At 37.8% G+C, this 22,884-nt stretch overlaps 1 protein-coding gene across 1 annotated transcript in view; it reads right to left on the bottom strand.

Annotated features, from left to right (window-relative positions):
• Window positions 1–12,656: 12,656 nt before the first annotated feature.
• The window catches only part of LOC578626 (laminin subunit alpha), a 101,306-nt gene continuing 91,078 nt past the window's right edge, over window positions 12,657–22,884 (bottom strand). The window contains exons 71-79 of the mRNA XM_030983592.1: window positions 21,922–22,107; window positions 21,063–21,356; window positions 20,614–20,809; window positions 19,646–19,807; window positions 18,965–19,121; window positions 18,445–18,575; window positions 16,428–16,530; window positions 14,881–15,003; window positions 12,657–13,196 (exon numbers count right to left, since the gene is read on the bottom strand). Of these exons, the coding sequence (XP_030839452.1) occupies window positions 13,048–13,196; window positions 14,881–15,003; window positions 16,428–16,530; window positions 18,445–18,575; window positions 18,965–19,121; window positions 19,646–19,807; window positions 20,614–20,809; window positions 21,063–21,356; window positions 21,922–22,107 (1,501 nt within the window). The 3' untranslated portion in view covers window positions 12,657–13,047. The remainder of the gene's footprint in view (window positions 13,197–14,880; window positions 15,004–16,427; window positions 16,531–18,444; window positions 18,576–18,964; window positions 19,122–19,645; window positions 19,808–20,613; window positions 20,810–21,062; window positions 21,357–21,921; window positions 22,108–22,884) is intronic.

The raw sequence follows: 22,884 nt of genomic DNA, 5'->3' as shown, positions 1-22,884 counted from the left end.
CCAATTCAATACCAAATGGCAATTTGGAGTAAATGGAAAGTGAAACAATGGGTACCCATTGAAACCAATTGGCAATTGGTCCCCATTGGAACCAATTGGCAATTGGTCCCCAATTTGGAGTAAATGGAAAGTGAAACAATGGGTACCTATTGAAACCAATTGGCAATTGGTCCCCATTGGAACCAATTGGCAATTGGTCCCCATTGGTTTCAATGGGTACCCATTGTTTCACTTTCCATTTACTCCAAATTGGATTCAATGGGGACATTCAATGGGGATTCAATTGGATTTTCGTCTTGGGTGTTCATCATGTTTGTCAACTGCTGGAGCGTGAAGTCATCTTCTCTTCTGCAGAATGCCACATCACTGTCCAAACTTGTCGCTCTCGGCGTCATCATCATCACCGGCATGGTCAAACTTGGGATGGGAAACACTGAAAATTTCCAAGAACCTTTTACATATACTAATATTAAAGGACTGGGGACGGGGTTTTATGCGTGTCTCTTCTCTTACTCTGGCTGGCAAAGCTTGAACATTGTTATTGAAGAACTAAAGAACCCTTCCAGGAATCTTCCAATCGCAGTCATAGTCTCTCCGACATTGGCGACTGTTGTGAATACCCTGACCAATGTGGCGTACTTTACAGTGTTGTCCTCTGCGGAGCTATTAAACTCTGAAGCCGTTGCAGTCAGTTTCGCCGAGCAGGCGTTGGGGAGTTTCTCTGTCATCATTCCTATCTCAGTTGTCTTGTCCTGCATTGCCGGGTCTCTCAACGGGTGCATCCTGGGGGGTTCAAGGCAGTTCTTTGCGGGAGCCAGAGAGGGCCATCTTCCACGATTCCTAGCCATGGTTGGCATACGGCACAAGACACCAATTCCTTGCGTCATTGTTGCGTCACTCATTTCAGCCTGTCTGTGCTTCGTTGACAGCGTCTTTACCCTGATCAATCTATTCAGCTTCGTCAACTTCCTCTTTTATGGATTATTAGCGGTTGGTCTCCTGTACTTGCGAATCAAAGAACCTGATCGACCAAGACCTTTTAAAGTCCATTTTATCATTCCTGTAATTTTCGCGCTGGTGTGCACGTTTCTTACGATTTTTGCTTTCTTAGGGGCGCCTGTGGATTCTATTATTGGCGTAGCCATCCTCTTGAGTGGAATACCCATTTACTTCATCAGGGCCCGATTCAACACACAAGTAACATGGATGATGAAGCTAATTTACAGACATAACTTTGTTTTCTTCCAAAAATTAACGTTTGTTACCCCTGAGAGTCATCACGATGCGTGATTAATGACCGTTGCGCATGAGCCAGCGTCAGTTCGGTTGCGCTATTAGGCCTATACACATGCGCCAATCGAACAAGTGTTAGCAAACGGCCAGTACTTTGACACAACATTTAAAGTTGTTTATTTTTCATTCACTTTCAAAACTAGCTGGTGACGATTTTACTTTCATACGGTGCGTCAAAGACTGCGTCATTCATTGACACACTCTTGCGTCAACAAAATGGCGCATCATGTGCAACGGGTCTAGGACAGTTTCTGATTAAGTGTCCAGAGAATTTTCAATTCAGAATAAAGGATATTAGAGACATGTTAATTACTTTGAGGTATTTTGTTGATTTGAAAATAACTTGAAATAAAATACTCTTGCTTATTACAATTTGTCCACTTTTGCATTGTTGATGATACAGGCTAATAAGGGAGTTTACAGATAGAACATGGTACAAATGACCCCAAATATCCCCAGATCTTTTACACATGGAGAAGTTCCACTTTGAGCATCTTCGAATAATAACTGCCAAAGTCCGAGATGTGCTTCATGAATACCTTTTGTTTGCCCTCTTGAAAAGAATACTTCCACCTGCGTATCATAGAATGTACCGTTGGTGCATAAATGAATAATGTTACATAACTTTCATGAGCGCATATCCAGTATTCATCTCTGTGGGTTGTACCTTTTTGGTACAAATGACCTTTATCTGCCCATGCGCAGATTGTATCTGTAAACTCCCTTATCGGCTTGCATGAAGGTTTACCTGTTATTGATTTTCGTCTTTTTCGACTGTTCTAATGCATTGTCAACAAAATCAATCAAAAAAATTATTGATTAGATATTAGTGATTCTTTTTTATTTATCTATCACTGCTTTCCATTCTTCTGTATCAGATATCACCCTAACGACTAACGTTGAATCGGTCACCAATTAGGATCCAGGGGCCTGATTTCAGAGGGGGGCACGCCCCTCCATCCCTGTGAAACCACTTCTAGCATAATTATCTTAGTGCTCATCGAATATAAATAAACAGAAGAAAATGTGCCCCCCCCCTTCCAATGCTGTTTCTGCTCTGGCAGATACTTTAGCCCGCTCCCCCCGACATCTGAAAATAATAGAACTTTTGTCGCTACATTATTTTCTCTTGCTCGTTAACAAAATGTTTATACTCGTGATTGTCAAAAAATGTCAGTCTTGCTCCCACCCCCCCCCCCAACCACTCCCCGAGAATCATGAATCCGCCACTGCACTCTGTATTGTTCAAACAGGCGGATTGTCTTTTCAAATGCATCTTTCAGTTGATTGAACAATCAATACCAAATCGTAACCAAGCTTGATTATAAAATAAACCAACTTCGCATCCGTCATTCAGTATATTGCAAAGATTTCATCTTAGTAACACATCATCATCGCTCTCATGATGAAGTACTTAGTGTTGATCTGTGGAGTATTTATTTACCTGAATAACGCAGGGTTGACAATGGGTAAGTTAAATTAGGAAATAATTAACCTAGTGTGTAATGATAATATAATGATGATGAGGAGGAGGATGAAGACGATGAAGGTGATGATTATATGAGGATGATGGTAATAATGATTAAGGTGATGTTGGAGATAAAGATAATAATGATGATGATGAAGATGATGAAGATGATGATGATGATGATGATGATGATGATGATGATGATGAAGACGATTATGATGATGATGAAGATGATAATGTTGATGATGAAGATGATGGTGATGAAGATGATGACGATGAAGATCCCGATGAGGATTAGAAGGAGGAGTAGGATGAGAATAATGATCACTAGGATGATGATGTTGATGATGACAATGTTGTTGATGATGAAGATGATGATGTTAAGTGGTGTTGTGGATAACGAAGATGACTATGATATTTATAATGAGTAGGAAGACGACCTCGATGAGGACGGAAAGGATTGTGATTATGGTAATGGAGATATTGAGGATTTTAGTGAAATGATTATCATTGTCAGTGGCGGATCCAGGGGCCGGATCGGCAGCCCGCCCTCCTGTTGGTGGCCTACAAAAAGAGGGGGAAAGCGAGGGAAGAAAAAGGAGACAGGAAAGAGAACATTATGTGAAGGAGAAGAAGAGAGGAAAGAGAGAGAGAGAGAACAAAAATGAGAACAAAATTGTCGCCAGCCGAAAAATCAGGAGCTGTATGAAATATTGGATGTTCTAAATTGCTATTAGAAAAAAAATAATAATTAATTTAAAAGAAACTCAAAAGCTTTGAGAGCTCCATTCCGCTGCACCCTGCCAGGAGTCCTAAGGCGGAACCTTGACCCCCACCCGGAGGGCTCGTGCTTACGCGCGCACACGCTGACTTCGGCTACCCCCCCCCCCCCCCTCCCTTTTGGAAAATCCTAGGCCTAGATCCGCCGATAACAACCCGGCAAGGGCAGAGCATCCGACGACGTAATCTATGATAAGGATACAGATAGAAATTGCCGGTAGTGGTAAAATTGCGGTTCAAGGGTTTGGGGTGCAAAATATCCATTCAATATTGTTTAAATATTGCCTTCAGAGGTTCAGATTGCAATACTTCAACCTAAATTCGCAAAAAAAAAAAATATATGCCCAAATGTTCAATGTTGAAGTGCATTCAAGTTCGCGATATTTATTCAGGTCGAATCGATATGATAATTTACCAAATATATCAATTAGTAGGCAGTTTCCCGGCAAAAATTGTATCATCACGTATTAGGAAAAACATTCTTTCACATGATTGGTAATAAGAGCTTCGATCCATATCATTTTTTGAAAGGGGGGCGTTTCCAAATCTGGTCTTTACCCTGAAGGGTAATGTTCATGTGTGTGTTTTGTAATGATGATATTTATGATGATGATGAGGAGGGGTGAGGAGAAGGATGATGGTAAGGGGAAGGATAATAGAGAGGAGGAGGAGTATAAAGATAATAATGAGGCGGAGGAGAAGTATGATAAAGGTGTTGATGAGTAGGAGATGAAAGATGGTATAGCATCATGAGAATTAAAAAGAGGAGGATTTTGCTGATGGTATTGGTGGTAAAATGCGAATCAATTCATTATTCAGTCAAACCTGTCTATAGCGACCGCCCAAGGGAAACACAAAAAATGGTCTTTAAGGACAGATAGTCTTTGTAGACATGTTCTTTTAGTAAATGTTTCAACGAGAAATAATTTTCAAGGGGAAAATGTGGTCTCTGTAGACAGGTGGTCACTAAAGCAGGTTTGACTGTATAATGAATAAGACAGAAATTGGCTGCCCCTTGTTTCTTGAACATTTCAAATCATGATCTAAAAAAAAAACAGGAACAACCTCGGGCAATGCTTCATCATGTGCTGTGGAGATACTGACATCAAGACACTGCGACGTCGTGATGAAACCCGAAGGTAGCGAGGTCGTCCAGGGTGCCAACGTCCGTTTGGTTGAGCGAGATATACCCGTCTCAGATGTCATACCAACCTGTAGACGAGCGATGAAAAGACGACAGTACAAAGTCTGCGCCTTTGACCTTGAGTATACAAGTAATTGTAAAAAGCAAAGTTAACACGATATAGGAACTACATGTAATTTGTAAAATAATCCTCTGGCAATTTCAGTAGCCAAATGTGTTACCTATTGAAATGTTCAAAAATGACAATGAGATATTATTCGTACAAAATATAAAATAATTGCGATCGTTTTAGTTGAATATTTATAACGCAGGCAATATCTTCTTTTAAAAAATATTTAAAAAATTAGGGAGTAATAGATTTAGATTGGTATACAACCTACTGGGTATCATTCTTATCCAATCGGGTAAAACAGAACACAATGAAGCAAAATGATATATATGACCGGTCCAAACGACAATGGGAGCAACAACATGACATGATATAGTACAATACTATGTAAACTATGGATCTAGAGGCTTGTATTCAATCTCGTATATATAGGCCCAAGGGAGGGTTACGGGGGCAGGGCGTTGACCCCTATTATTTGCCAAACATGCCCCCCCCCCCTCCCCCAGCAAAAATGACAAGAAATATTTGCTTCGTAAAGGTCAGATATTCCGGGCTTACATATCGGGGACAGATCCGTCGCCGTCTCTCTGTATAGGTCTACAGTCCTTTGGCAAGGCATTTGCCACTCCATACCCAGGAGAAAAATTGGGACCTGGTAGGATGACGAAAGCATTCATGTTTGTAATTATAGCATGAATATAGTGTCCAGTTTCTAAATCTTGCGAGAGAGCGAAAATCTGATACTCGATGGTATTAATATTCTGTTATGAAAATACACTAAATGGAATATCAAAATTGCATATTCTGTCTGATGTGAACAACCAAATACCTCAATGCTTGAATATGTGATGATTGCCCGAGTATAGGTATTTTAAAAATGGTGGGGTTAGGGCAGTTCCCCCCCCCCCCTTGCCACTTCATAGCACCAACGCCTTGTAATTATAAGACAAGAAGTATAACTTTATCTAGTAAATATATCTTCATTAAGCTAATATACAATTCAATGATGGCAATGTTTATATGGTTATGTGGTTATACGGCTGTTTGTATAGGAACCAGTGCCATTTATTTTCGTGTTTTCATGTTGACAGCATGCGTCTCGAATCCGTGCTTGAACGAGGGTTCATGCTTGGGAAATCTCACATCATTCAAATGCATCTGTCTCGATGGTTACAAGGGAGGTCGTTGTGAAGAGATTGGTAAGTTCATTTCAAAACTTTTCCGCAGGGTTCAGGGGCGGGGTTCTAAGTCCCCCTTTTATTTTTGCTTACCTAGCGAGTTTTTTTTTTTTTTTTTTTTTTGGGGGGGGGGGGGGAGGGGGTTGTTTATTTGTGTTTTTTTTATGTGGATGTCAGAATACTTGTAGGGGTATAATGTCGTACTTGGTAACCCCCACCTTTTTCGTATAGCTTGTCAGACTTTTGGGAAGTTGTAACCCTCCCCCCCCCCCCTGTTTATACAAAGTCGCGGAGTCACCCCTTCACTTCTACGACAAAAAATAAAGCCAGAGGCAAACAAGGATAAAATGATAAATGAATAAAATTGAATCAATAGTTTTCAATAAAGAAGACTTGAGATTATAATATGAAAGAAAATATTGTTTATTGTATATGCATCGATTTTCATTTTGCAAATCCATATTGTGTTATGCGGCCTAAAAGCTTTTGATTTCCACGTAACAGAGAAAAGGGGACAGTAGGCCTACGGATGTTGATTCTCTGGTTGCTAAGCAACAGAGTATAGTATCAATGCTCATGATGATATGCCTCTATTGTCCCCGTCAGATATTAAATCAATTCGTTTGCAATCGTTCGACAATATCATATTTCATCTATCCTACCCTACGTGATTGCAAAGAATTGATTTAAATTATTCGAGCAAAAAAGAAGAAATAAATAAATAAATAACTAAAGTATCCATTGTCATCATGAAGGATGAAGGAAGTTGATACATGATTTCCCTAGGTTATGTAGTTCAGTTGAATGTTCAAGTTCTTTTGTATATTTATATATAACTCACTTGGTTTGTAAGTCGAAAAAATGAAGGAAAATTGACCACAGATCAGTTTAAGGATCGGTTTAAGGATTTTAAATTAAATTCAGTACTCGTTTCAGTATTTGTTTATCTTTTATCAAAGTCCGTGCCTTTAAGATCTTTTTGAGACATTTCAATATTATATCAAAATAAATACAGTGCCCTAAAAACCCTTGGTCTGCCTGTCATTTTGTCCCCTTTAGGATTGACCTGTTTCACTTGTTCATGATTGTATGAACTTTCTAATTTAAAAAGGTGCAGGGGGATTCTTTATAAATATAAAGTTGACTACTGTTTGCGCTTGCTATTTATTTATTTGTCTTATTTATTCATTTATTATCGTTATTTCTTATAATACGAAATGATGAATCAATATTCGTTTGTATTTAGTTTTCGTATTTGATTGTAATTTTATATCGGCACACATGGTGGTGTTATGTATCGCACTGGTTTATTTTATATCGGTTATTCATTCTTTCTTTCATTAAACATCGGGATCAAAATATATAAAAGTTGATAAAACAAAATCGCAAGTGAAATGGAAGTTGTTTAAATAAACCCTGTTGAGGCATAACAAAAATTAAGCCACATAATTGTAATTTCATACATTTTATACAGTACAATTATATACGGAAACGAGAGAGGAAACTAAGTAGAGAAAATTAAAGCAGAGAAGAGAAGAAGAAGAAAAAAATCATTTCACGATTTGCCATTGTGTGTCTTTTGTTATACTATAATTTTCTTTTAACCGCGTTGTATAACTCTATTAATTCATTGTGTGTTAATTTCTTGATATCTAAACAAGATGAAGTGCTACCTCCGTGCGCGAGTCACCCGTGTGAACACGGCAGGTGTATAGAAACCATCGGTGAAATTATTGAGGGGTCCGGTGATGGTGCAGTTGAACCCTCCTACAAGTGCAAGTGTAAACACGGTTACACCGGCAAGCAATGTCATATCAGTGAGTTTATTACACAATTAAGATGAAATTTAATTAATGATGCCATTGTGTTTGAGGGAATATGCTATTAGTCATAAATTGAGGGGGAAAGATAATAAGAAAAAAGACCTGCGCTCTAATAAGTGACAATTATTAACACGTAAAAATATAATATACCCCTCTCGATATCTCGATCTCTCTCTCCATCCCCACCCCTCCTCTCTCACGCACATACAACCCCCCCCCCACACACACACACTCTCTCTCTCTCTCTCTCTTTCGATAAAATATATAAACCCCTCTCCCTCTTTTTTTTCAACGGCATCCTCTCTCACGCACATACAGACACACAGTGATAATTTTCAGTTATATTTTTGAAAGATATAAGAAATAAGATGTAGAATTACTGGTATGCATATTCTCATGCTGACACGGAAGTATAAATCGGTATACTTCTAAATGTCGGGTGATATAGATGATGATGATGATAAACTCGACATAGCAATTTTGAAATCATAAAGTTCTTAATTTCCTCCCTCTCGCTGTCTCTGTCTGTGTCTCTATCTGTCTCTCTATTCCTCTTTTTTCTTCTTGTTCTTTTTCTTCGTTTTCTTGTTCTTGTTCTACTTCTTGTTCTTCTTGTTCTTGTTATTCTTCTTCTTCCTTGGTGTTGTTGTTCTTCTTCTTGATATTCTTGTTTGTTTTCTCTTCTTCTTCTTCTTCTTCTTCTTCTTCTTCTTCTTCTTCCTTCTTCTTCTTCTTTCTTCTTCTTCCTCCTCCTCCTCCTTCTCTTCTTCTTCCTCTTCTTCTTCTTCTTCTTCTTCTTCTTCTTCTTCTTCTTCTCCTCCTCCTCCTCCTCCTCTTCTTCTTCCTCCTCTTCTTCTTCCTCCTCCTCCTCCTCCTCCTCCTCCTCCTCCTCCTCCTTCTTCTTCTTCCCATTTTTGAAAAAAAAAGGTTTATGTCCGGCTGGTTGGTCTCCCTGGGCTTATCATAACTTGCACAATCTCCTGCTGCTCGCCAACCGTACAGGGCAGTGTACATCTATCTTCGATGAAGGAGGTAAAGAATAAACGTCTTTAAAAAACAAATCCATCAATTAAAGTTTAGAAAAGTAATACACATCAAGAGGGAAGGGAGGGGAGTGTTTATGGGTAGACGGTGTCTTTTGATAAAGGAAAAACTTATAACTACAATTCTGTATGATAATATGTTGAGAAATATGAAAATCAAAATTTAAAGAGTATTTACTGACACTCGTATTCTGATCGAAAAAAAGGCAATTTTGTTTCTAGTTTTTTAGTCATGAATATAAACTGAAGTGCGGTAAATGTTCATATTAAGCCTATGTAATTGTGCTATATTTTAGTCACATGCATACAAAAAATGAAATTGTTAATATTGAATTATGTTGTATTAATGTTCGTTTATCAAATGATAAATAGCTTAATTGTATTTGTACGTTCAGTTCGTATAAGCTACGACTCATCCCCCCCCCCCTCCCCGGGCTTTACAGACACACAATTAAAAATTATATAAAAGCTCCTGAAAACAAGTGTTATTACCATGATAACGTGACCTTGTAGGACGTTTCCAATTCTCTATAGTTTACATTATAATTCCATTTTCGTAACAATGCCTTTATGTTTTATCTCTTTAATTCATTAAATTACAAAACACGCTAGAAACAATGATGCGCACGAGATTCTATTTCCTGGACCATCCACAGCCATGGTGGACAAAACTTCTCAAGACATCTGCAGGTAACGGGCTGTATGAACTCAGCACAGGTGTCAACGTGTGGACGGACTGTAATGTCAACGAGACACACAACGCCTGGACATGCGGCGAAGAGCGTAAGAAAACTTTACGGATCTAGAATAGTGTTAAAGTTTACGATGTATTTATGGTTTTATTGAATTTATATAAACCCTTAGAATCTCGACAAGCTTTGTTAATTGTAATATTGTAGGCCTAACATCGACCAACATATATTTTAAGAAGAATATGTACGGAAAATTCGATATTTGCAAGAATTTAGAGGAAAAAATTACAGACAAAACAAATGAATATAACAATAACTTTACATAAATCCTCGCTTTGTATCCTTGATTGATTGATCGATTGATTTTTATTCGCAAAGCTTCCAACATACGACAATATACAAGAATAACAGATACAAATTAAGTCAGCTTGAACAGGATTTGTTTTGTGTTCTTATTGTATTTATTTATTTGTTGGTTTATGTTTTTTCCCCTTTCTTGTTGTGGTCGTGCTATAGTTGTGGGAGCCCCTAGCCCTTATGGATCAGCTATGACGTCATTGGGTACCAAGGAGAGACTCAAGCTGGTATGTGATCAGGATATCACCAAAACCGAGGAGCGGCGTTACTGATCCAGCACTCTCACATCCAATGAGCGTCGCAGGGGCATTTTTAATCCGGGCAGGGAACGGGATTTCTTGACTGAGGAGGATGGGGGAGGGGGTGGGGAGGAGGGTGGGGAAGGGTGTGGAGGAGGGTGGTGAAGAACAAATCTCAATAGATGGAGAAGCAAAACAAAAAGGTGATTTTAACATTTTAAGAATCATTGCTCTTTGAAATCTCTGACCACGATCAACATCAACACCACCATTATCATCATCACTGTCACCACCATCATCATCATCATCACTGTCATCAGCATCATCATCATCATCACCACGACCACGACCACCATCATCACTACCATCATCATCACCGTCATCATCATCACCACCATCATCATCATTATCATCACCACCACTATCATGATCATTACCACCACCACCACCACCATCATCATCAACATCATCATCATAATGAACAAAATCATACAATTTCACACAGAAATTGGGATCGCATTTATATTTAATCGTCATGAGTTAAAAAGTCATACTGCTTGACGAGTTTCATGTACGAATGCAGCCTACAAGGCCACATTAACGGGTTATCTTAATACAAATTTCTACCTTACAAACTGTTTATGGAGAACTAAAATAGTGAAAAACACTGAATAACAATGAAATATAATTCTGTACCAATATCTTTGTTAAAACTGGAGAGGGTGAAGAGATTTTAGTGAGTTGTGAAGCAGATCCCTGGTTAGTATTTTTTTTTCATTTTAGGCAGTTGTTCAAAATAAAATTCTAAAAAAGCTCAATTATAAAAAAAGAAAGATTTCCTTTCCTTTATACCAAATAAATATAATACCACAAAAAAGTAAAAAAGGGATTAGTATGGGTTTCTAGAAGTGAGAATAAGACCCGAGTGGCATGTCTTTTAGCAAGCTCTTTGATGGGTGAGTAGGGAGATAGTTAAATAGTCCATGTAAGTGTGACAGATCTTCTGTTTCACACCCTTTATTTCCTTTAGGGGATGGCAAATTCACTTGCAAGTCTTGGATTTGTTACCTTATATCATGGCGTTTCAGCATATCGTCTGTTAAGAGACAAAAGGGCCCTAATTCTATATCAAAGTATTTGAGATAGCGACCTTCTGGCTCTCAGGACCATAGATATTGTCATAGGGAAATTACGTTTAAGACTGAGCTTACAAAGACATGCCACAAGTGTCATATTCTGTAACAAAAGTCAAGGCAAAGACGAGTCACACTTGTAACTCTTCATCCTAAAATAGCACCATTTTGCCTCACTTTTGTAATAATAAAATAGTAAATAAAATACCTTACCAGATACATTATGGCAGTAGTTTTGTTGTCCCGGTGAAAATTACTAAAAATAATTTTAAAAGTTATCTACTGAGTCCTTGGTATAGAAATCTACCCAGCCAGTGGGAAAATTCCTGAAGAAGATATAAAAGATTAACATTCCAAAGTCCTTTAAATACTCAAAAAATACATACCATTTATCAAACTCGTATTTACCGAGTATTACCACATGATTATTATCACAGGAACATTTCTTATAAAAGCTCATATCATATAAAAAGTTCATTTTCAAAGGAATTATAGCTGTAAAAGGGTACTTTTCTGTCTTTACTTTTTTTAAATTACGAGACATGATTTTTTCTTCTTCACATCATCATTTAAAGGCAGCAAGTGATAACGAGTATAAAAATTGCATAGTATGTTAAGAGCACCATGGTAGGTTTGCTAAACAGCAATCTACCTTTTCACTTTTACACAAAGGTACAGTAAAGTTGTCGACTCTACATATATAACGTCACATTTTATGATAGCAAATTCAGCACTCAGTATGTTTAAGTCTTAGCACCTTGATATGAGTAAGTAGAAAATGTATTTCTTCTTTATATGCTATCTCTCTGCTAGTCTCTTTTCTTTCTCTGAAGATTTTGAGTTGTCTTGATATTAAACTTTGACATTCTCTTGAACAAGAGATCTACATTATCATGTTCACAAGCAATGTACGAGTCTTAATTAGGATGACAAAGTTAAAATGTAGGATTTGCAAAGTACTTTCAGCAAATAAAACACTGCAGAGCTGCCAACCTCCAGAACAGAAAATCAGTAATCACAAGGCTCAAAATCAGTAATTTGGGGTATAAATCAGTAATTTCTTATGCGGCGCTATGAATCTAAAAAAACGACACGCCAACACTGCGCGGACGCATGATTATCTGAAATTTTTGGTGATTTTACTCACACAAAGATGTTAAGTATTGAATTTCAGGTCATCACAACACAGTTTATCATGAAAAATGGCTCCTATTCACAGCACTCGCTACGATAAATCATATTTAATTCATTAAAAAAAAAAAAAAAAAAAAAAAAAAAAAAAAATCTTTTTTTTTTTTTTTTTTTTTAAATCCGTAATTTGAGACAACATTCCGTAATGGTCGTTAATTTCCGTACCAATTACGGAAAATCCGTACTAGTTGGCAGCTCTGACACTGTCTTAAAATACAGAGTGAGCACCATTTGTCTCTTTCCTGAGCTTCTGAACAATAAAACATGTACATCCTCTGTTTATAGTCAGAAGGGTGTAAACCCATCATGTTACATGTTGACATAGTTAAAACCCTTCTCGTTCCTAACAAACAATATCCTATTAATTAATTTACAATCATTAAAAACGCAAAATGGTCTTCGTATTTAAATGGGATTATTCTTCACTTTAAAAATTTGCTAAAAATTATGTAAAAATTTGATATTAAAAAATTTATGAGAGAACGGAGGGGAACATCGATTAAACTAACATCATATGTAAAGATAAATGTTGGTATGTAGTTTAGGAGTAACAAACGCGCATGTGCATTTGGGGCTAGATCGTGGTCGTCGGTGCACTCAGTTGGCAGCGCAGGAGCGTGTATCAACGTCGCCTTCGAAGATACCGTCGGCCATGTTGATGAGGTCATCGTTGACCATGATGTCACGCATGCAGCCGACGTAGTGAGCGTTGCGCTCGATACCAGGATGGTTGCCTTCCTCCCCATCTGCAGGAGGAACAAAGAAGTGAAGAATGTCAAAAATCAACTCAAGGGCATTTTCAAAAGTGGATAATTAATAAGCTTTTACATTATACAATGTAAAGCGCATAGAGACATATTTTGTATAATGCACTATAGAAATATAATTCATTTTTGGATGACATCATTGTGATGGTTTCCACATTTCAATACACTATGGACAAGATTGAAATCGAGATTTTTCAAGAGACTTTGTAATCAAATTTACTGAGGATCTCTTGAAAAAGGTAAAGAAAACAATGATTTCCAAATGTCATATTGAAGAACTTTGCTTGTGTTACATAACACTAATAACCCCTTTAAAAAATATTTGTATTTCAAAGTTTTAATTTCAATTTCAAAGGCCACCATTTTCTTCTATTGCTACTTTGTTCTAATAAGAAGTCATGAATCTGCAAAGTATATTTATTGACAATTACTATGGAAAAAGTTTTAAAAATTGCTGATTTGCATAAAAACACACTGACACTGAATCTCTCAATTTGTGCCAATTCATTTCAAGGATTGTTAATATTATTCCTTTTCAGAATTCCTGGCTTCACACACAATACAATAATGGAAAAAAGTGGACATAGCATGGGGCAATTTGTTTTTTACTTCTCTTTCTAGACTGGATCCAATTTTTCTTCAGCAGTATGAATCGAAATATATTGTGCCATTTCATTATACATGTAGGTGGGCAATTGTTGCTAATGGGTTAAACATGCAAGAAGCTGGTTTTTTAGAGCCCCTATCAGGGATTGAAAGCCCTCAAGAACTGGGGTGTTTCACAAAACTTGTCATCAGTGAAAAATGACAGTTGTTGTTATAAGCTACTGAAATCCTTGCTTCTGATTGGCTATCAGCAGATTTGTCACTGATTTTTGACATTTGCCATTGAAAAAAGGCTTTGTGAAACGAGTCCAAGATCAAAAGACTCTGTGGCTTTCTCTCTATGAGTGAAAATTGAAGTCCTCATTTTGTACACAACAAATGGGGTGAATAAAACACTGCCAGTTGCAAATACTAACAATGATTATTTTTGCCACCATGCTTTTATGAAAGTTTTCAATTATGATTTGTTTACAACATTTTGGCCCTTTTACAAGCTTTGGGATTTTCACAGTGCAAGTCCCAGCAATGCCCTTTAAAGCCTATCTGCACTAGAGTGGCCAGGAGGGATTAGACCTCCCTGCATGGTCATTGACAGGTGGTTATCTCATCAAATCAGCTCTCAAATAACATAAGAGAAAGGGGGACCATGGGGGACCAATGGTCACCGCTTATGCTTTGTTTGCTATATAGAGAGCGCAAGTAGCTATAAGTAGTGCAGTCCCGCTTAACTCGTATCCTGCCATAAGGCCGCATACACGCTACTGTTATAGTGCTTTGTACACGTGTGCACGCTATTGATTGGCTGCTTAATTCACGCGAGCGAGCCACAGCTTAGCTGCTTTATGCATGCATGCTCGCATTCTTAATAGCAGTTTTGTTTATGCTCATTGTACTGTGCTGAGTGCTTCGCACGCGTAATTGATCGCACCATCAGATTATCAGATTATCTCAAAATAAACTTGGCACAGGGGGATTTGTGGCTTGGCACAACGGGGATTAGCCCTGTGGCACTGGGCTGTATTCATTATGGCAGGATAAGAGTTAAAGTGATATTTACCTGGGATTCCACCAAAGTAGAGAGGATCGTTGGTGTTGGCGGCCGTGGCTCCACTTGGTCCCTCCACCTGGTCACCTTCGTCTCCGTCGACGGTGATTCGGATGAAAGAGCCCTCTTTGTTCACTGTGGATAAGGAGAGAGGGAAAGAGAGAGATGGGATAGTACAATTAGTTTCATTAAAGGCATCATTTAACAATGTTAGATCTGAGATGCACGGCCCTATGTGTTATCAGTGTCTGTGATATGGTGTAATATTGAAGCCCTAAAAAATTGCGCTTCAAAATGATCATGAAGTGCCTCAAAAAAGTAAAAACCTTTGAGTGACCGGTTTTACCATACTCATTTTCCCCAATAGACTGTGGTGTTATAAAAAATGAAATTTCGATTTCCAATCATAACTATCTTGATAATCAGACAGGCGATTGGCTTGTAAAAGTCATGGGATTCCTGACTGACCTAAAGGTTTATAATTATAATTGGAGCATGAGCTAAATCCAGGATTTTGTTTCAGAATCTGAGGCAAAGTTACCCAGTCACTTAAGGTTCACTTTCCGTGAATAACTTTGATGGTAATTGTTTTTTGTTTCCACCCAACTGTCAAATATTTTTCTAAACTGATAATAATAATAATAATAATAGCCTAATAGTCCACTCCAAATTTTATTAAACCGAAACAGAAATTCTTTTTGCCCAATTGATTGTGAGCCTGGCAGCCACTGAGCAGCGCCAGATCGACGTTGCTCTATCCCTTATTGTTGAACGCCAAACAAGGTAGCAACAACTCCCATCTTTTAACGTCTTTTGTTATGACGCGGCCGGGGTTCGAACCCACGACCTCCCGGTTCTGAGGCGGACGCTCTACTGACTGAGCCAACACTCCGATGCATTTCTATCTCCAATTATGTTCATATTGATAACATTACATGCCCTTTTTAAATCTCATCAGTTCCGTAAATTATTATTCCTTATCTCATCTTCAGCTTGTACTTTTCTATCGGACATTTTTAAATGAATACATCAATAAGCTATACAGCAGAGAATTAACAAAATGTTCCCCCTTCACAATAAAAGCATTCTGCCTGTAGCTTTTGTAGTATATTTGTGAGAAAATTATGTTCAGGACTACGGATATTATTTTTTTGTAATGTATATTTTATTTTGATTCTACATATGGCATACTATTAAATGGTATTTTTAACGACCAGTCTGGTTAATTATTCTTTTGAATGCATGTTTCTTGTTATTTTCATTTTCAGAGAGAGAGAGAGAGAGAAAGAGAGGGAGAGAAAGAGAAGGAGAGAAGGAAAGAACGACGGGGTAGTACAAGAGAATGAAATATACCACCATGTACATGTCGAGGGGTCAGTGACACAAAGACGTAACTCCATTTTGGCCATTTTGAGAAAAAGTGGTTTATGTGTCACTGGGCAATTGGGCCTCAGGAGTTAAGTCCATTGACTTCAATGGGGTGTTGGGTGGAGGTAAGTCTGTGTTTCCTGGAAAGCCCACATTTTTCTGAACATTTTGATGTACATCTTGATATTTACCTAGAAGATCATGCCAGTTGCCGTCGCACAGGAATGCGCTGCCCTCTGGAGGCATGTATGTAGCCTCAAACTTGCCAGCACCATTCTCTACTCTAAAGAAGAGCTGTAGAAGAAAATTCAAGTTAAAAAAAAAAAAAAAATTTAAATCCATTTCAGGACTGGAGTTTTTTTCCCTATTTCCAACTTTAAAAAAGTTCTTGAGACAGCCCATGTTATACCCATCTTTGGCGTCTTACCCATGGCATTTCTTTCAAATATTTTAGAGAAAGGAACATACCTGGGCCTTGTAACATAAAAATGTAATAACAATTAATCCCCAAAAATCTATTGTATCTTGAATCTTGCAGCAAGAAATTGTATCTTACCATGCACTGTATCCATCTGTAGCATGACATTAATTGTTACGGTAGTTACTATTTATTATAATCATTATTGATATACAATTGATTCTGTGGAGATGAAATTAACTGTGATTCTTTAAGGGACTTAATCCAGGCTACGTCTTGGTAGTCTATCATTATTTTTTCTTAATAAACAGCCATGTACCTGAAGCATAAACATACCGGTAGACAGGAACAATGTTAAAGATTGAAAGAAATGCCAAGTTGTACAGGAAAGCAATTCAGTGTTGCGAATTGAAAGATTTAAAAGCTCATCTTCCTTTAAAGCCCGTCTGCACTGGTTTGGCCAGGGGGGATTAGACCTCCCTGCAAGGTCACTGACAGGTGGTTATCTCATCAAATCAGCTCTCAATTATTAAACATTTGAAAAAGAGGATCATGGGGGACCAACAGACACCAATTAGGCATTATTTGCTATACAGTGCGTCCCAGAAAAAACGAAACCGAGAAGTATCGATGTTCTATCATAACTTAATCACAACTATAATTAATGAATGATACATATTTGGAAAGCTTAGAGTCTTCTCTTTCATGTGATGCTACTCAGATAATGCATATTACACACATGAGTGATAAAAAGCAATTTGAAGGAAGGGAACCAAAAAGACATTTGGCGGGCGGTATCTGAATTTCGAAGAAAAATTCACATTTCTAGAAAGTTGAGTTTTTGCCCTTTCATATGACACCTCAATCAGGAAAAATGAGCGAGGAATGACAAAGTTTTGTTTGTTTAAAGTAGTGCTTGCATTTCCATAATTTTATTAAACAAATTCGTTTTCACTGGCTGCCTGCCGTATCAATAAACAAAATTAACAAAAGACTTAACTCCGTTTCGTTGACAATCAGCCGTAGACGAGTCTTCATGCATGGCCGATTGTCAACGAAACGGAGTTAAGTCTTTCGTCAAATCTGCTTTTTGCTACAGCAGGCACCCGCTAAAAACGAATTAGTTTGTTAAAATTATGAAAATGTAAGGGCTACTTTAAACAAACAGAACTTTGTTATTCCTGGCTCATTTTTCTTGATTGAGGTATCATATAAAAGAGCAGAAAATGAACTTTCTAGAAAAATGAATTTTTCTTTGAGATTCAGATACCGCCCGCCAAATTACTTTTTGGTTTCCTTCCTTCAAATTGCTTTTAATCATTAATCATTAATTATGGTTGTAATTAGGTTATGATAAAACATTGATACTTCTCGGTTTCGTTTTTTCTGGGACGCACTGTATAGAGGGCGCAAGTAGCTATACGTAGTGCAGTGGGGCTTTAAAAAAACGTCGTTCACATCAATAATGTGAGAAGTAATAATGAGCCCAAAAACAACAAAATGTAGATTTCGTCAACCGCCCGCAAGGAGGCTGTCAGCACCATGTACTGTCAATGGCAGTGACAGCCTTCTTGGGGGCAGCATACATTTCATGTCCAGGGCCCCGTCTTACAAAGAGTTACGATTGATCCAAATCAATTGCAAGTTTTCCAATCAATCGCAAGTTTGCAGTCCCCAATCTCTTATGTATATAGTTGCGATTGATATTAATCGCAAATAAGTTGCGCCTAATATCAACTCTTTGTAAGACGGGACCCAGAACGAGTGTCATGTGACCGATTCACTCTTACCTGGCCGTCGATTAGCTCAAAGGAAGCGAAGTCCATCCCGGGTTTAGCCACGGAGAAGATGACCCCTGATTTGACCCGAGGTTTGATCGACATGCGGACCTCCAGCCTCTGGTTGACCATGAACGTTTCGTCTGAAAGGGGTTGAAATAAAAGGTTGGTGAGTTAAAGATAAATGCTGAGTTCTGGTCATGCGATTTATTGTGAAAGAAACGTTGTGGAATCAATCAGAAAAGGTTGATCATCTAGTATAGGAGTATTGTTTTGGGGGTATTATTGGCATTTCATGCTTTTAGAGAATATTTTTCTCTTCAAACATGTTTTAACCTTAATTTTAGGGTGATTGGCAACAACAAAATAAAAGTATAATTAAAATAAAAAGAATTTTATGAAGAAATAATGCCTCCGGGTACTTTGTAGCAGGGGCATAAAAACGTACTACCGTAATTTTGAGGAAAAGACAGAATAATTCCAGGAAAAACGTAATGGTTGGCAGCTCTGTACGACATATCGGATAACTTACCAGGGATGACGTATCCCTTGCCAGGACCGAAGTAAACACCTGGTTCGATGATCTGAGAGCAAGCCTGGATCTCGTACTCGTTGGCACGTACCCCGAACTCAACTCCGTTGTTCGTCAAATCTTTCATACATCCCAGCAGCCCGATCTGGCTAGCTTCCTGAAATAGGCAATTGAAACAGTTTCACGCATAATTTAACACTTCACTGAAGTTTTGAATCTAACACTCACCTTTTTTTGTATTTGTTTGCAATTGCCATTATACCCTTATTTATGTTAGTTTGAATTTCATGTAGGATCATCAATAAATAAATTTTTGTAAATTTTTTATGATCCTTTTATTTTTAATTTTTGTCATCATCTTTACTATGTTTAACAAAAATCTTTCATTGTATTCTTTAAATTTGGATGTCGTCATGAAAGATAAAATATAAATTTTTGTGTAAAGGCTGTCCCCATTGGGTTTTAGTCCATATATGTATGTAATAAAGTACTTAAAGTCCAAAACAGATAAACAGTTAAGGAGAGCATATGACAGCTTGTATCTTTTTGACAATTTTAACAACAAAAACTTTTGTGAGCATGTATCCAGTATTTTGTCTCCTTGTATTTCACAATTTGGTCTGCAGTGACCTTAATCTGCTAAAACTCAGACTGCAACTATGAACTGGCTTTTTGACTTACATCTACGTCATTGTTGGCGACGTTAAGATCCTTGCTCAGTCCGCCCCAGAAGAAGTTGGTTGTAGTCTTGAGGAGACGAGCCCCTGGGGTGCTCATACCGCTATTGACCAGTTCCCCGTCGATGTACAGCTCACCACTCGTCTTGTCGCGGAATGTTCTGATCTGTAGCACAAATATTTTTTTTTTAAAGTATACTACAGTGAATGATAAAGTAGAGTATAGGGGGGGGGGGGTGTTTCATAAAGATCCTAAGTCGAACTTATCTCTAAGTTGGACTTTAAATTATGGAGAGCCATTTGTAGCCTTAAAATAAAATATATTCAAAAGTGAAAATTCAAGTATTTTGGACTTTTCATAAATTCCACATCAAGAACGTGAAATCTCCTTGATAATAGAAAGTATGAATGATTTGAATCAACATTTTATGCCTTTTAAAATAACTTTTACAAAATAGTTTCAAAGATGCTAACGACTTTCCAAAATTATTAAGTCCAACTTAGAGAATAGTTAAACTTGGGATCTTTGTGAAACACCCCCTGGTCATATATGATTACATTGTGAAAGAACCCATCTGGAAACAATTGGAAAATCTTGATTATTCAAGATTCATAATTCAAGATTCAAATTTTATTGTCCAAAATAATAAAGCAATTTGTTTCTTATTGGTGTTACATACAATAGAAACATAGGCATAAAAATACTGGTTGATTGTGCGGCCATTTTGGGTCTTCAGTCTTAGATGTATTTAACATCTGATAAAACTGACCCAGAATTCATAAATTTTCCTTGAGGGAATCGACTGTTCATCTTATGCTACTAGGCATCGTTGACTGTGCAGCCATGGGTCTCCAGTCTTAGAATACCCTTCTCCAAAGTTTAAAAAATTATCATCCGAGTTGAAAATCATTACCGGTACTCTACGATCAGATAAAACTGACCGAGAATTCTAAAGGGTAGGGATTTCTTACCGTATGCCACTGGGCATCATTGATTGTGCGGCCATCTAAGGGCTCCAGTCTTAGATTCCCTGATCCAAGATTAAAGACCATGACGGGACGACCCTCATACAAGAACAGCGCCAAGAGATCAATCTGAGAACCGTCTGCTGCGTAATAGATGATGCCATTGCGGGCACCGGTTCGCACAGCAACTGAAAGGTCGTACCTGAAAGGTATCAGTTGAATGGAAATTATAGTTTATCTAATAAAATGTTGCAAAATACATCATTTTCAATGGAAACAAAATTGTTGTCAAGGATGATGGGTCCAATGTGAATGAACCTAGTTATTGCCATAAGTGTGTACATGTACATGTGGGTGGAGGGGGTGTTACAGGGGTGATAGTGAGCACTAAAAAAAAGGGTTTTCTTTTTCCCCTCAAGAAAGAAGAAGATTCGGGGAAAAAAGGCATCACTCACCCATTACTGTATTCAGATGACTTAAGCGTAGGGAACTCCACGCGGCTGTCGGACAGGACGCCAAACTGAACAGCGCCCTCGTTAGTCGGGTCTTCAGGAGCGTCTTCTGGGTTGGACGACAGGACGCAAGGTCCGTCGTTGCGCATGGATGGAGTCGTCGACGGGCCCGCGGCCGAAGTGGGGGCTGGGGAAGTGAGTGTGACCTCCCCTTCCGTGGCGTTGCTTGACAGCGACAGGTCACAGAATCCGTAGAAAGCGTTGAAGTCACGCATACGGTTGGCAAAGGTGATTTTCCTGTTATTATAAGGTACAGATATATCCAAGATGCATGAATATTGGCTATAAACCACCTACTTACATATATACTACTCCCAAGAACATCAGTAGATTGTGATATGAAAATCATAAACATGAGTGAAATCTCCTTCACCTCATTTTCAAACAGAGAGAAATGACTGATTCTTAATTTGGGTCAAATAAATGAAACAAAAACAAGATTAGTAATGAAATATGTACATATTTATATACAGGGCTCCACACCAACTCTTTTGGAAGGGGATCTTGATTGAACTTTTTACAATCTGTATGCAAGAGCCCTATATGTAAAATCCTCTGAGAAAAAGCATCTACAAATGTGTTATATCACAAAATCTGCAAGCAAAGTGTATTCCATCTACAATAATTCTAGCATAGATATAAAATTGTTGTAAAACATGGATTCTGTGGAGAAATGTCCATATGACAATTGTTTTCTCTGCTTAGTATTTTCTTTGCCCAAATTTCAATAAGAATGTATTTAAAGTTGTCTAAATGTATGTGTAATCCAGCAAATGTTGTTGTAAACATGGACATAACTTACCTATGTTTGCTGGATATATCTGCCAGGCATCCAATGAATGGCTCACTGGCCGCTGCTGGGACTGTGATAGGTCCCAAGTCGTATCCCTCAGGAACACCACCAACAAACAGCATGCCACCTGTCTTCATGTTGCGGCTGGCAAAGGCTTCCACGACTGCTTCGTTATCATCGACCGACAGGGAGAGTCTAAAAATATGAATATTCAAGAATTGGAGTAAGAATACAGGCTTACCCAGCTGATGGGAGAGGATGGGGTACTACTTTTTAAAGTACAGCCTAATGAATCGATCAAAAGGATATGGACAAAAAATTCAAATCAGAACAGATAACATCAGATTGAAAGGTACAAATTGCTGGAAAAGCAACATTTAAAAAAAAATGTGGCCAAAAAGGGGGAAACACTGAGCAAGATCTTTGCAGAGAGCTTGTTGCATATCTTTAGAAATGGATAAAGTGAGAAGCGGGCGACTTCTCTACTTTTGTGAAAAATTGACATGTCCTGATTTATGTTTCTTTACAATGTAACATATTAAAGCTCAGATCTAAGAGTATTCTACAAAGGCCCTTATTCAATCAGTCCTCCTTTTATTCTTGAGCTACAAAAAATACAAAAAACATCAAATTTACAAAGGGTATCTATAATTTAGTTGTATCTATACTATAGCCTGGCTTTACAAATTGGTAAATTACTATGTCCCTCTCGATAACCCCACTGAACTTTATGAACTTACAATGTCATTACTCGTTCTTATTTGATTTTAATATAACATAAGAAGAAATCAAGTAAACAAAATCATTTTGTACAAGATTCATTGAAGGAATTCATATGGGTATGGGTTGATTCAAAAGTAGAATGAATTTATTTCAATGAGGACAGAAATTCAAACTAATTTTGCCTTACACTACACCTGGCTTTCAAGTTACACATTAACAACCAGGTCAATTTCATCAAACTATAGTAAG

The sequence above is a fragment of the Strongylocentrotus purpuratus genome, unplaced genomic scaffold (genome assembly GCF_000002235.5).
Source record: "Strongylocentrotus purpuratus isolate Spur 01 unplaced genomic scaffold, Spur_5.0 spur5_scaffold_13, whole genome shotgun sequence".
NCBI classification, from domain to species: Eukaryota; Metazoa; Echinodermata; class Echinoidea; order Camarodonta; family Strongylocentrotidae; genus Strongylocentrotus; species Strongylocentrotus purpuratus.
This window is presented reverse-complemented; position numbering and strand designations above follow the sequence as displayed.